Source organism: Lathamus discolor, chromosome 3 (genome assembly GCF_037157495.1).
Source record: "Lathamus discolor isolate bLatDis1 chromosome 3, bLatDis1.hap1, whole genome shotgun sequence".
In the NCBI taxonomy this organism is placed as follows: Eukaryota; Metazoa; Chordata; class Aves; order Psittaciformes; family Psittacidae; genus Lathamus; species Lathamus discolor.
The window spans coordinates 28420317-28434980 of NC_088886.1; the positions used below are offsets into that span (position 1 = coordinate 28420317).

At 51.1% G+C, this 14664-nt stretch overlaps 2 protein-coding genes across 3 annotated transcripts; one reads left to right on the forward strand and one right to left on the reverse strand.

Moving 5' to 3' along the window:
- Positions 1–556: 556 nt before the first annotated feature.
- Positions 557–6348, reverse strand: PDCD1 (programmed cell death 1). Its single transcript, XM_065674299.1, has 5 exons — positions 6061–6348; positions 4058–4402; positions 2897–3052; positions 2257–2291; positions 557–1420 (listed from the first exon to the last, which is right to left on the reverse strand). The coding sequence occupies exons 1-5, from the start codon at positions 6302–6304 to the stop codon at positions 1202–1204; spliced, it is 999 nt and encodes a 332-aa protein (XP_065530371.1). The 5' UTR covers positions 6305–6348; the 3' UTR covers positions 557–1201.
- DYNLT2B (dynein light chain Tctex-type 2B) lies at positions 6086–13879 on the forward strand. 2 transcript variants are annotated; one of them, XM_065674301.1, is made up of 5 exons: positions 6086–8778; positions 9208–9324; positions 10870–10939; positions 12756–12819; positions 13453–13879. In XM_065674301.1, the coding sequence occupies exons 1-5, from the start codon at positions 8733–8735 to the stop codon at positions 13498–13500; spliced, it is 345 nt and encodes a 114-aa protein (XP_065530373.1). In that variant the 5' UTR covers positions 6086–8732; the 3' UTR covers positions 13501–13879. The 2 variants fall into 2 exon arrangements, with proteins under 2 accessions (XP_065530373.1, XP_065530372.1); XM_065674300.1 differs by having other exon boundaries at positions 6092–8778; positions 9191–9324.
- The last annotated feature ends 785 nt before the right edge of the window (positions 13880–14664 follow it).

Below are 14664 nucleotides of genomic sequence, written 5' to 3' on the forward strand. Positions count from 1 at the left end.
GCTGCTAAAATGGGAGATGCAAGTGACCGTTCTCTGGGTTTTGTGGTCTTGCAGCAGGTCTCTGCTGCCTCCAAAACCTCTCCTTACCAGGGTTCCTCCCCTCTCAAGTGGTGTCACTTCTTTCTGTTCTGTTTCTGGCAGGCAGCACAGCCCCAGCATTGCTTTCAAGAGGGATAATGGAAGTTTGGAGCCAGAAAGCTGCACAGAGCACCATGCTGTAAACTTTGACCTGGCTTATGGCAGCCAGGCCCATGGCTACCACAAGGGATGCTCATCCCCAAAGGGCTGTGCAAGTGCCCAGAGATGAGCCTGTTAAGGGGGGGACCTGGTTTGCAGCTGCATCCCAGTAACCAGCTCATACAGCGGAGAGAAGAAAAAGAGTGGCAGCCTCTCTGCATTATAAAGAGCAGCTTCATGGAAGAGCAGCTTGTGTATGGCATGGAGAGGCCCAGGAACCACAACAGATGCTGCCGCCTCCCGGCTCTCGCCTGCACGCTGCCAAGAGATGTTATTCAGCTGCCCACACGCCTGCCGTCACAAGGCAACACACTCCCCCTGCGTGAAACCCTTTATTCACCCCCTGAGCCAAATCCACCTCCCACCTACTAGGGGGGAGGAGGGACAAGGGGATATTTTTCCCCCCTTGCAGAGGAGGGAAGTGCCTAGAGGCAGGAGGAGAGCCAGCTGCCCTCTTCCCAGGGGCTTCTTTAAATAGCCGTACACAAGGCAGTGTCTGCCCTGGGCAAGGAGAATCCCTCAGCCCCAGGCTCCTCTGAGCAGCATCTCCCAGGATGCACTCCTGCTTTGGCCTCCAGCATTTCCTCCCACAGTCATGCTTGGGTCAGACCTGGGTGAGGGAAGGAGCGTGTCCACTCTAGAGAAGCCCCAGAAAATTGAGGCATGGTGTAAATCACCTTTGGGACAGACCTGTTGGCATCGCTGCTCTCCCACAGCCCCTGCTCCCTGCCCTGTGTGAAGAGGTAGCATGAGAAGCCCTGAGGGACCTTCCTTGTCTCCTGGCACCCACCCCATGGCCATAGCCCCACCACAGCCAGGACTGTCCAGTGTCAAGTCCAGCAGCAGCACCTTTTGCTCCAGTCCTGGCACACTGGACTTTTCCCACCTACAACCTGTGGTGGGAGTGAGGGGCCAGGGCAGCCTGTCCCTGCCTGCACCCCTCACGCAAGGAGGGACACAGCCCTCAGCAGGGCTGGAACGGCAGCTGCCACATCCTCTCGTCTGGGTGTTTCTTTCCCCGCTCTGGCGTGACAGGTTTCTCCTCTGGGAAGATGATGGTTGCGTATTCGGTCTGGTCAACTGGTGAGGTCTCAGGGAGGACCTGGATGTGCTCGTCACACTGAAACTCCAGCACGCCATAGTCCACAGTGGACACGGACACCACAGGGGGCTTCTCTTCCTTCTGCAAGGAAATTCCGTTGGGGTGATTCATCATCCACAGGTACCTGCCATCCCCTGCACAAACCCTCTTTTTACAGCAAGTGCCAAAACCAGCTCTGAAGCATTCCAGGAGGGCAAGGGCAAGGGCAAGAGCAATACAAAGCAGAAAGACACACAGACCTGGGATAGCATTTGCCAAGACAAACCGCACCGTGAGCCTTGGGGTCACTGCTGAGGCCATGTGATCTCAGCTCTCTGCCTTTGCAGGCAGGTTGGGGTCCCTGCTTACCCAGTCATAGAAGGCCGGGTGGTGCTAGGAGCCCTTTTCCCACCTGTCTGAGCTGGCATGGGGTGCATGAGAAGAGCACAGGGCTGAGTTTGCTCGGCTCAGAGAGACAGGGAGCAAAGGGGACCTACTCGCTGCCTTCAGCTACCTAATAGGGTTGCAGAGAAGACGGAGCAAGACTCCTCCTGGAGGTGCCTGGCAAAAGAAGGAGAGGAGACAGACACTAGCTGCAGCAAAATAAATTTTGGCTTAATATATTGGGGAGAGGGAGGGGGCAGTGCATATTTCCTCCCATTTTCTACAGCAACACAATCCACTGTTAAAGATAAGCCCGCTTCAAGCAAGAGTTGAACTAGAGAGGTCCCATCCTATCCCAGTTACTTTAATTTTGTGATGGGCTGTGCTGCAGGTGCAGAAAAGCAATTGTATCTGTGCAGAAAAGATCAAGCAGCATCAGAGAAGACAGAAGAAGCGAATAGCCTGTAAAAGGCTGATAAAGGGAGGCCCTGCACCCCAGCGATGCCACAATGCTCCCCTGAAGCACAGCAGGGCATCCGAGACAGAAAACTCACCGCTGGCGTATTTTCACTTTGTGGTTTCTGTACCTCTGCAAAGTAACACGTTTGGTTAGAAGATGCTTGCGTGCCAAGACAGCGTGAGCATCTGAGGCTGACCCAGTCCCCATGTCCTGCAAGAGCACTGGACACCACAACCATTGCACCACACTTCCTCCTTCTCCCTTTGGGGTCTAACACACTGAGCATTACAAAGACAAGTTTGATACCAGCCCAGGGGTTAATTATGATTAGTGGGGTGCAATTCTTCGGGGGTCTCCTCTGGGAAAGCCCCACAGGTGCCCACAGCAGGGAGGTCATGAGAGTGCCATGGTGCCCATACAAGGTGTATGGAAGGGACTCCTACAGCATTAACACACCACACTAATGAGTAGCGCAGAGCCACACCATGTGGTTGGGGGTCTCTACGAAGCGCAAGCAGGGCCCAAAAGCACCCTTTTCCCCTAGGCATGGAGATACCTGTCCCATGGGGGCATGCTAGAGCTGAGTTTAGCACACTGAACCAGCCCATGTACCCCAGCGAGTTGCAGGCATCTGTCTGCCCCGAGATTCCAGCTGGGCTTGCTGGATTAGCATCACCCATCAGGTTCCCTGGCAGAACCCAGCCCCTCGGCACAGCCTCTGCAGGGGATCATACCTCCTCTCCTGTACATGATGGTGAGGTAGCCGAAGATCAGCAGCACAACCGCCCCAACCAGCAACAGGATCCCCAGGAGCATGGCCTTGATATAGTCTGGGGGGTTGCTTTCCTCCATCACAGGCTCATCGGTAGCATTCATCTTCTCAGGGGCTGCTGCAATAGCCATCCAGAAAAGTGGGAACAAGACAGGAAGTCAGGAGTGTAAAATGGGCTCTGTAGTCCTTGTGAAAGGCACCCAGGGAACATGGGGGCTGTGCCCTGAAAGGGCTTGGTCCTGGGCAGGCTGCTACAGCCCTGCCATCTCTCCAGGGGCCCTGACTTTGGGCTGACACAGGGGATGTTTTGTGTGATGATGATCCCACACCGCTGAGAGCTGCGGTGCAGGGGGCCAGGGCACTGCTCTGCACCCACAGGCAGTCCGGCAACACGACTCTCTGCCAGGCAGAGCCCATGGACAACATGGCTTCCACAAGCCTCCCCACCGCTACCATGTTCTTGGGCCAGCACAGCATCAGCTCATGTTGGGAAGGGATGTTGTGAAAGAGAGTGACTTCTGCAGTGCTTTTCCTTTTTATAAAAGGTCACCTTCGGCCCCACAAAGCCCCCGCATTGCCAGGCAAGAGTATGGCAGATCTTGCTGCAAGATCTGTCTCCCACACCATGGGACTACAACAGCCTCCCAGGGCATGGTTTTGCAACAACACTATCTACACCAACACTGGCTGTTTGAGGGGTCTGAGGTCTGGTCACCATCCCAAACACAATTCCTATCCCCAAAGGGGCTATTCAGGGTGAAGGCAGCTCCCTGCACTTGTCTCCTGCCTCCATGTGTGAGTGAAAGCATCTCCCTATGCTGGTCTCCTGCCACCATCCATGAGTCAGGACTCGCTCCTCATTACAACATCACTAGCGGAACAACCCTAGCGGAATGGAGCTCTCTGGCCTCAGGACCAGATCCAGCCGCAGTGTGGATATGGTAGGACAGCCTGTCCCCCCGGGCCTCAACCCTACATGCAAAGGCAAGGGGAAGGGACAGAGCTGTGCTCCCCTGATCCACAGCAGGTCCTCCCCCAGCAGGGTAGTGTCTGCCTTATGCCCTGGGGCTATAGCATGCTTGAGAGCACCATGTGTCCCCACCAGCTCTGTCCCCAGACTGACCTGTGACCACCAGCTGGGATCTATTGCTCTCCATCACATTATCTTGTTCAAAGAAGGTGATCAGACCACAGAAGTAGGAGCCTGAGTCATTCTGGTGGAGGTTCAGGATCTCAAACTTGAAGGCAGGAGTGTGGTTGGTGAGCAGGTACTTCTCTGTCTTCACCTGGCCGTTGATCTGGCTGATCTGGGGGTTGATCTCAGCGATTTTTTGGGCTTGGCTGTGGTTGGTCTCCTTGTACCAATTGAGGCTGTACTCCGAGCTGGACTCGTTCTCCATGGAGATATTGCAGAAGAAGGTGGCTGAGCCACCTGCAGGGCGAGTTAACATTGCTGGGAAGAAGGTCACTGATTGGAAGAGAGGAAACAAGGCACAGACATGGTTACAGCAGGCATAGGTCTCAGAAACAGCTGTACTCCCTGCTGGGAACCAGGGACGCAAGGCTAGTCCACAGCATCATTCCGCATCTCAGGGACATCAGCCCTTGTCTCTCCCCTCCCAAGTCTGTGCCTGCCAGCTGGAGGGGGATCCTTGGGTAGTAACTATACCAAGAATTGGTTTCAGCAGAGCAAACTGTGCTCTGGGCTACCTAAAATTAACCCCGAACCAGGGTTCCCTGTGCCAGGGAAAACAGACTTAGGGTGTTGTATTATTTTTAAACCTATACTGTGTGATAATGTCTGAGTCATCCTTCCTCCAACTGATGCTGCCTCTGAAATTGAGCAGAGGGACCGCCAGGACGCAGTCCTGGACCGCGGCAGTACCCTGCAGTGCAGACCATTGCGTGCCCAGCTGCCTGTGGGGTGCTCCATGTCTGCCCACTTCTCTGTGCTGGGACACAGCATGGGCAGGGGTTGACCAGGGTACTGTATTTGCCATCTCCAGCCTGAGACCACCTGAAAGGGCAGAGGAACCTGGAGCTTAGAGTAACCATCCCTTTCCAGCTCCTGCCATGTACAGGAGCAGCCAGCCAACCACACCAGGGGGTCCTGTGAACCCAGTGGGTTCATCCCACACAGGCAGCAGGGATGCTGCTAACACAGGCCAGGCTCACAACATCCCAGCTCAGCCAACTCCATCCAGCAGGATAAGGCAGCTGCTGGAACAACAGAAGCAAAGAGCATTTTTCACATGGGTTATCTGACCAAGCAACTCAAACTGCCAGTGGTTTGAAAAGTTCCTGCCGTTAAGAAGTTTATCTTCTCTTTTCAGAAACAGCCACTGATAAGTAGGTGCCCGCACTGAGAGATGTAGTTTTTGCAGTGTTTTGGGTTTCTTGTGTTTAACAGAAAATATTCTGCAGGCTTGGGTCTTCCTAATGAGTGCCATTGCCAGCAACAAGTGAAGCACTCAGAGGACTTCTGAAAGCAGAGGTTGGATTTACATGTTTCCCTGCATCCTCTCAGCATCAAAGGCAACATCTGCTCCAAGGGACACCCTTACCTACAGCCACCCTTGGGGTAGCAAACACCCTAAGCGACCATAGAAAGAAATAGGCTGGGAGGAAGTGGGGACAGGGTCTGTTGAAACCATGCTCTTGCTCAGTCTGCCCAGACTCACTCCTTCCCCTCTGGCCCCCATTACTTCCCAGACTTCACCCTGAGCAAAAATACATGCAGGACCCTGGCTCCCTCAGTATCAAGTCTAAACCAGGAGGCGCAGCCTGAAACTGTTGAGACCCAGAGCAGAAAACCCCAGACTTGGCATGGCACTGGCAAACGCAGAGGCTCAACATCAAACCCCAGACACAACTGTGCCCATAGCACATCTCTGGCGCTGGCATCATGGGCTGGCACCCTGTCCCCTTCTCCATCCCTTAACCCTCATTCTACCCCAAGCATCCCCACTCCACTTGCTTCAGCCACACGTACCCAAAAGGTTTGGGTTTTCTGCCTCCTTGATGCCAGAGCTATTTTTAACTACAAAGGTCCCAGCCCATAGACATTTTCCACTGGCTGTGAATGACACAGGCCGTGTCGCAACCACACCATGCTCCAGTACCTACCCCGGCGGCAGCCAGCCAGCATAGGGTCACAGCAGAGCAGGACAGTGCAGAGCCTTGTCAGGACCACCTCCATGCTGCCCCACATCGTCTTTGAGGTAAGCAGAGCCATGGCGAACCAGTCAGTCCTCTGCCTGGGCAGATATGCTGTGCCACCCCAGCTCTTCTCTGTGCTTCCTTCCCCACAGCGGCGGCTTGTTCTCTGACGTGCACAGCAGGAGCTGGGGTGCAAATGAAACGTGCCCATCTCTGCCGCAGAGGGAAACCCATCTGCCTCCCACCCCCAGCTTCCTCCCCACGGAGGCAGGGATCAGCTGAGCCAGTCCTGGCCTCTTCCCCTACTATGCGCTCTCACATAGGCACACAGCTGCCAAGCAGAGGGGACAGGCGCTTCTGGGGGAAAGCTCCCAGGGATGGAGCAAGCAGGGACCGCAGGGGACACCCTCAGCTCCAGCCTGGCTCACAAGTAAAAGGGCAGACTTGGGTTCACAGGCATCCATGGGTGCTCACATGAAGTGCCTATGGCAGTGTGGTGCTGGGGGGCCTTTGTGGCACTGGGCAGCCAGGCAGGGTCTGAGCAGCTATGGGGTGCCTATTGGCAACCTGCTCCCACCAGGAAGGGATGAGAGAGGAGGAAGAAAGAGGAGAAAACAGTTTGTTCTTCGAAACTAAGAGACAGGAACTTCAGTGAGTACATCACACCACTTTCCTGATGCACAATGTCCTTTTTCCCCCAACAAGAAGCTTGCCCAATATGTTGGCAAGGGTCCCAGTGACACAGCTGAGGCCTGGACAAGACCCTGGTCTCCTGCAGCCCTCGCTGTTGGGGCACACAGCCACCTCAAAGGATCAAGGGTCAGTCCCAAAACGGCTTTAAAGCATCTGGGGTATACAACATGTACTAAAACTTTGGAAGATGAAAAAGCAAGCAATGATTGAACAACTGGGATGGAGCCAGCTGAAGGCCAGAGCTGAATGTCCTCAAAGCCCAGGGAAAGCAAAGCTTCCCAAATGAGATGGGGAACACAATTTACCATCAAAAGAGGCTGAAGAAGAGAGACCCACAGGTCCCAAAGATCTCCCCCGTTGGTTTAACTGAATTCACATCTGTCGGTCTGACCCAGGCAGGAGAGGAGCAGGCTGGGGCAGGAAGAGGAAATGGTTAATAGTGTTTGCAAATAAACAAGGAGAGCGGTGAGGTCTTTCAGATACTTCTCAGAAATTAGGAAGGCCCGTGCAAACAATTTGCATGAGCACCAGCAGCTGACACTGAGGAGAAAGGCAGCAGCCCTGGGGTGGTGAGTAAATGGTGAGTAAGCGGAGGAATAGAGTGGAGGCACAGAACTGTTCCTTTACCAAGCAGAAATCTGCAGGGCCTGGGCAGGGCAATGGTGACTGCAATGCAAGGGTGAAACACAGGTACGGCTTGGGGCCACCACCACTTTCAGCACAGCAGCAGGGTGCTGTTCCTGTTCTGCTGGCGGGCAGAGCTCATGCCTAGCCACTAAGGGTACTAAGGGCTCCCATGAACCATCTCTAGCAAATGGTGCTGCTAAAGCCTGTGGAAATCAGATGCTGCTGCTGCTCAGGGTCCCAGCAACCCACTTGTGCTCACATCAGGTTGGGGCAGTACCTGGCATGAGTTGAGAGGCATCTCTGCATCCCAAGCAAAACTCAAAACCTCCTGCTTCCCAAGTGGCAGGGCCAGGCAGCACCCTGCCCACAGAGGCTCAGTGCCCCCAGCCCTGCCACACATGCTGGCATCGTCTCAGCAGCAGCGTGCTCCACACTGGCACCAGCTGCACCTTCACATTGTTTCCATGTGAAGCTAGGTGACGCACCCGGGGACCTTTCTTAGCAGCATCACCCGCTGCAAGCAGGAAGAATCATCACGGAGATTGCTGCACTAAGATAAACAGCAAAGGAAGCAGGATGTCAGTCAGCTTCTCAGGAGGTGGCCACCACTCAACAGCCTTCCTTGGGACAGTCAGCAGCTGTGGGCAGGGAAAAGGGCACAAGGATGTGACTGAATGGGAGGATACTGGGGAGTGACAATTTTAAGCCTTTCTGGAAGATTTAAGAAGTTCCTGGAAGAAAGGAGCAAGACTGGTGTCTCTGTACTGATGGTCTGGAAGTATGGATCAGAGACAGGAGGGGAACACAGGGTGCAGCAGCAACACACAGGCAGGAATTGGGGGAACAGGCTTCTTAACAGCAACGACTTCAGGCGGCGCCCTCCTCCTCCGGCACCCACTGCCCCCGCAGCACCAGGACCCCCCCGGCAAGGCTCCTGAGGCCGGGACACCGCCGCAGCCCCGGTACGTCTGTGGGGACGGGGCCCGTGCCCTGCTGGCACCCGGGCGCTCAGCGCCAAGCTCACGGCGCCGCAGCCCGGGGGAGGCGGCAGGCTCGGGCTGCGGCCGCAGCGGTGCTGGCGGCAGGAAGAGGGCGCGGGGAGGCTCAGCGATGCGCGGCCGCCCTCCCCGCCGCCGCCGCGCTCACAGCCCCGGGCGCCCAGCCCGCCGGGACCCCACCGGCGCCCGCGAGCCCCACCGCGCCCGGCGCCGTGACGTGCGGCGTGACGCGCGGGAGGCGGAAGTGATGCGGTTGCCACAGTAACCAACGCCGGGGAGGCCCGCGGGGCACCGCGGCCATGGACGAGCGGGGCCTGGACGATGGGTCCGGGAACACGTACAGCCTGCGGGCCAGCGTCCAGCACCGGTGAGCCGGAGAGACGCCCGGGCGGCTTTGGGTCGGGGCGCGGGGGAGCTGCGGTGGGGCTGTCGGGAAGGGTGTCCCTGGGCCCCGGGGGCTGGTATGGGGCTGTGTGCGCTGGGTGGTAGAATGGGGGAGGCCCGGGGCTATGGGGACCCAGGCTAGCTTTGACACCACACAAAGGGGCGTTGTGAGGAGGGGAGCACGGGCAGGGGATGCTGCCGGACGGGCTGGTTTCGTACCTGTTTGTGTGTGTTCAGCCTGTGGCAGGGCTGGTTAAGTATCTCCATCTCAGCTGGGCTTTTTTCCCCTGTGGTTTTTAATTTCTCATTTTTCTTTAATATGTGAAAGTTACATATGTTTCTACACATAGTGTGAACTTTCTGGGTTTTCTGTTGCTGTTTTATTGCCCTGATAGATTTAAATCATCCACAGTAAAGGAATGCATCCGTGCAATACTGAAGGAGAAACTGGCCAATGTACAGTACATTCCGAACGATATGCCTCAGCTTACAATGTCTTTATCAGAGACAATAAAAGACAGACTGAAAGGTAAGGAGGTTTGTTTCTTTCCTACTGTGTCCTCTCCCTTTTAACAGAACCTTCCTTTATTCTTGAAACCTGCTGACTGACTCAAGGCTACTGTTATGAAACAATCTATTACATATACATATGTTCCTTGCCTGCAGAACTAGAAGCCTAATTCAAGTGGAGAAGATTTGTTTTCATATAGACTGGCTGGTGTGGGATGTCAGCCTCGGAGGGGGAAAAAAAGCTGCATTAGAGAGAAGGAAGAAGTGATGCTTCATTGCTTCTTGCTTCAATAAGCAGAACCACTCTTGCTATTTTCCTGCTGCAGGTTAGATCAGAGTTGCGTCAGAGTGGAATAGCAGGGAGATCAGAACAGTGAGAGCAGCAAAGGGGGAGAGAATGAGGAGCATTCTCCAAGGTGGGGTGTGACTACAGCCTTACAGCACTGGGAAGGGTTGTGGTGGTGCTGCACAGGATGCCCTCCACCATTTTTGAGCTCAAGAATTAAACTTCAGGCTCTATCAGGTGTTTCCTGTGTTTGCTGCTGGAATAAGTCCATAGACATGTGTTGGCACAGTCACTTTTTTTTTGGCCTTCTTCCTGGGAACCGGCTGGTGCTCCACCTGCTGGACTGGCCTGACATGGGGGCACAGAGCTACTGTCACCCTCGTCCGGAACCCTGAATTTACACTTCTCCCAGAGTCACACATCTGTTTAAAGCCAGCAGCAGCTGTAGTCCCAGCACGAGTTGATGCTGAGCTAATATGCACAGGGCTTGGCTTCAGGAATCTGTAAACACAGTCGCAGTAGCCTGAAGTGAGACTGGCCCAGTGTATTAGCTGGTATTTCTGATGAGCATTGACAGGGTGGGTGTTACTAAACTCAGCTCGTAGTGTTCAGTCCTCCAGTGGAAACAGTGCACCAGAATCTTCCCAGGACACTGATTTGTTGAAGACAGGCATTAGGATCTACATTTTATTTTAAACATGCTTGTTCTCATTTGGCTTCTGGAACATTGCCATGGCCTGACTGGATCTGTCCTGTGCCCCAAAAGTATTTCTTTACTATTGTAAAACGACTGCATATCTTTGCAGACACATAACATACATCCACATATGCTTTTATGTGGCCTTTTATCCCAGGTGAGAAGTAAAGGAAACACCTATGTGGCAGAAGAATCTCTACAATGCTTTTGCATAAGAACAGTTTTAAAATAAGCCAACTTTCTTCAAATTGGATTTTGTCCACCATTCTTTTTATGTGTTCAGTTCCTGAAAGTTGTTAAGGTAGAATGCTGACAAGTTGTGTGGCCGTTCAGGGGTGTCTTCTGCCTTAGATGCATCTTCTGACGGAAGCTTAATATCCCTGTCACCTGTTAACTCCAATAAAATCATGGTACTCTGTACCTAGGAAGATGAAGCTGCAAGGTAGTCTGTCTGCTTTGCCAATGTATAGGCTTGTACAAGACACTTGCTTTGTAGAAATCTTTAGCTTTGTGGTCCCTGTTTTGAGCTCCTATTTTAAAGAAGTAGTTGCTCTCACTATGATTTTTTCCTCTCTCTCCAGAGGTGGGATTTGACAGGTACAAAATGGTGGTGCAGGTTGTGATTGGAGAGCAGAGAGGAGAAGGAGTGAAGTAAGTTTTGAGTCTTCTAATTGTATTTCTGTGAATTTTATTGGGTTTGGGTGTTGTTGGGTTTGGGTTCGAGTTGAGGTTTTTTTTTGTTGGTTGGTTGCTTGCTTGTTTTTTTTTCTCCTTTGAAAGGTGTTTCCAAATTCCCTAGGTACAAAGTTCTCTCTGCAGATAATAAAGTGTAAAGCACTTTCTTTTCTCTTTAAGTGACAAGTGAGAGCTTGGATTGTGCCTGCTTGAATTACCTCATGATAATTGGCTGTACAGGGGTTCTTAGCAAGCAGAAATGCTGAAAAGCATTTGTGATGAGTGTTGCAGAAAGGCATTTTAAATTGTATTCAGTAGAGCACACACCCAGTCCATTCTCAAGTTCTGGCTGGAGCACAAGAGCCATGGTAACTCACTTCTGTCTAAAGCCAGATTTCCATACATTCTTGCTTTGCATTTAATCCCCCTCAGGTAGGCATTTAAGAAGTTTACATTTCTATAATCCCTATACAATACTGTAATGGGAACCAAGCCTAGAAGAAGTTCTAGTTTAGCTCCAGATAACTGCAATTACAGAAAAGAATTCCTCTTCGGCTGCAGTAGTGGGCTGTAGTTTTCCATTACTAGTGAGTAGGGAGAAAACAAAAGAGAACAGCCTACAAGGTTTATGTGCTTTATCTGCTGGGCTTATCTTTATTATTGTGGCCGATGCTCCAGCAGCAGAAGATAAGTGCAGCAGAGCTGTAATCAGATCTGTTGCCTCAATGTTCTGGAGGTCATGAAGAAATATCTATACCTGCTGCTCAGGCTTTTGTTAGGAATGTCTGTCTGCAGGCAGACTGCTTCAGAAGCAGTGAATGGTTCAATGAAGTGATCTGATTTGAAAGGTGTAGCCCAGCAACACAGGCTGATAGAGCAATTGGGGAAATTTTCTGGTTTGCAATAGGTAGCAGGTGAGACTGAAGCATGATTGCTAACATCCTTAATGCAAAATACTGGGAAACCAGGGTATTCGAGAGGCAGAGTGGAATATTGGACTGAATAAAAAGCAGAGTAACCCTGAGAGCTATGGCAATAGGGAAAAACTAAATAAATAAAAGGGGGGGATGGGAAGGATTAAATACAATAGTCTTCTAACAATGAGTTGTATGTCTAGGGACTAGGAACAACATGCTGTGCCACAAACATTGACCCTGTCAGCTGAGACTGTCTGAGGCAAGCAGGGAGGTGGGCATTTGCAGCAGGGAAAGGGGAGTGTCAATGACCCTAGACAAGGCAGCACTGAGGTCTCATTTGTAATATCCTGTTACGGTCTGGTTGCTTGTCTTCAAGGTAAGGCTTGGACTGAAACAGGTGTAGAAAAAGGCGAGCAAGATGGTCACGGAATAGAGTATAGATACGTGAGGACTAGAAGAGCTTAGCTCATGGTCTAGTAACGCAACTTCTGCCAAGGAATACGATAGCTCCCTATAAATAAGTTGGGGGTATGTACTATGAGGGTACAGGAGGTGAAGGACAAGAACAAATAAGCTATATTAGCCACTGATATGCACAGGCCAGAAGTCAAAGATTCTTAAGCACCATAGGAATGAGGTTTCAAGCTCTGTTGCACAGTGGAGGTGGTTGATAGCTGAGGAGTTTCAAGATGAAGCTTGATCCACATACAGAAGGGGTTACAGCATGTGGTGGAATTTAGCAGTGGGGATCTAGGCTTAGGATTCAGGAGAATTCTTCCCATTTCCTTTATCTTTAAAAGAATCTCAGTTTGATCACTAAGGTCCTTATATGTGAACCCTGTGGGTGATGGCTCAACTCTGTGTCCTTTGTCTAGCATGGCTGCGCGATGTTTCTGGGATGCTGACAATGACAGCTGGGCTCACGATGTGTTCATGAATGTAAGTATCAACTGGTTTACCATGGGAAAGTGTAAAGCTACTTGCTTTTGTGTGAGCGGTAGAGCAACCTTAAATACGGAGCAGAAAAAAACAGCCACTAGAAGGAAGGAACCAAGACTATTGAAACAGTATGATTTATGTCCTCATTCACAAAACTTACTTAGATATCATATCCAACATAGTAGAACTTATTTCTTGAGTAGGTCATATAGTACTCTGCAAAAGTGATTATAGTCACACCATTTTACAGTTGGGGAGAGGAATCAATGGCGAGAAAGTATTTTCTTGCATGGTTTGCTGAACTGCTGTCGTGGAGTACGGCTGGAACCCAGGACTGAGCAAAAGCCAAGGTTTTATTTCGTTATTATTTTTCTTCTTACTATTTTAAACTGACACTTAGACACCTGTGGGTGTGTGGAGGGAGTAAACTGAGGCACTTCTGACATTTAGACACACTGTGCTAAGTTACACCACAAGTGAGGTGAGTAAGGAACTAATTAAGAGACAGAAATGTGGGATCTGCCCCAGGACAGGGTTATGTTCTGGTCTAAGTGCTACCTTAGCTCAGCCTTTTGCAGCTAGGCTAGCAAAGAGCTTGCCTGCACTAACGCAGAGCCTTTCTGTTTTCCCCAGGACAGCCTGTTTTGTGTTGTAGCTGCATTTGGCTGCTTCTACTATTGAAGATGGTAAATGTTGCACAGAAGGGCAGAGGTGGGGGAGAATGCCTTTGGGTATTTTTTGTTCAAGTGCACAAAAGCATAACAAAATAGCAGCTCTACAAAGCATGCCTCATGCCTGTTCTACACGCTACAACATTCTTTCTTCCTTGTGGATATCAATATAGCTTTAAACACAGTATTATTATATCCTTTATTTAAATCACCCTTCAATTTTATATAGTGTGTTGGGTTTGTCCTAGAACTGTGTTACCAGAAGCCGTTTTTAAGGCAAACTCAACTTTCATCCTGAAAGGGTTCTGTTGCTTTTATGTTTGTTAATTTTCTGAAATGGATTAAATATTTATAAGAAATGTAAGATAATAAAATCTATGTATTTAGTATTTCCTCTCCTTGGGTTGACCCTTGCCATTTCCACTATTTCTCCTTCCACTATACAAGATGCACTAGCCTGGATGATTTGTCTGTGCTTCTTAGATGAGCATTTTTTGAGGATTCTCTGTAAATTAACCCATAAAGCTGACCTCTTATGCTGGTTATCCAGATTTCTTCCTGTGACTCCCATAACAATTGGGCTGTGAATCCCAGCTGTGTCACATGAGATGGTATTAACTGATAGGGAGACAAGGTATTTGGGACATCAGGTCAGGCCACCAGCCTGCATACCTCATGACTACTAAACTCCTCCCTGTTGTAACTCCTTCTTAGTTAGGTGCAATTTGTTAGAACTCCAGAAAAGAGCAGTAGAAACAGCTGCTGTATATCTAAAAAGGAGTGCTGAAGCCTCTAATCTCTCCAAATGTTAGGGGACCAGGTCAGTTCCTTAGAGCAGGTGCCATCAGAGCACATCTCAGGTGCCTGTGGGAAGATAGGATGGGTGGTTCTGTGGTGATGCCCTTTCTCTTTGTGCTGACCAAGCAGCAAGCACAGCTGAAGCATTTCAATGGCATGAATAGCTTTTACAGTGCTGAAGTGGGGCGAGGTGAATCCTGAACCCTACTCTAACTGACTGTTGGGACCAGAACGCACCCTACCCGTGCAGCTTGGGAAGCAGAGAAGTAACAAATTACGATGCATCGTTTAGAACCACTCTTTCACTACGACACTGGAGGCAGCATAGTCCTCTTTCTCCATGATGTTTGTTTGAACGTTTCCTTTTTCTCTGGTA

Excerpts from the sequence above, each read along its gene's own strand:
- PDCD1 (XM_065674299.1), bottom strand. The coding sequence starts at position 6,304 with ATGGGCACGTTTCATTTGCACCCCAGCTCCTGCTGTGCACGTCAGAGA. Across the intron at positions 4,403-6,060 it reads GCTGGCTGGCTGCCGCCGGG|TGACCTTCTTCCCAGCAATG; the intron begins GTAGGTACTGGA and ends TCTTCCAATCAG. Across the intron at positions 3,053-4,057 it reads ATCCCAGCTGGTGGTCACAG|CAGCCCCTGAGAAGATGAAT; the intron begins GTCAGTCTGGGG and ends TGGCTATTGCAG.
- DYNLT2B (XM_065674300.1), top strand. The coding sequence starts at position 8,711 with ATGGACGAGCGGGGCCTGGACGATGGGTCCGGGAACACGTACAGCCTG. Across the intron at positions 8,779-9,190 it reads CGGGCCAGCGTCCAGCACCG|ATTTAAATCATCCACAGTAA; the intron begins GTGAGCCGGAGA and ends TTGCCCTGATAG. Across the intron at positions 10,940-12,755 it reads CAGAGAGGAGAAGGAGTGAA|CATGGCTGCGCGATGTTTCT; the intron begins GTAAGTTTTGAG and ends TCCTTTGTCTAG.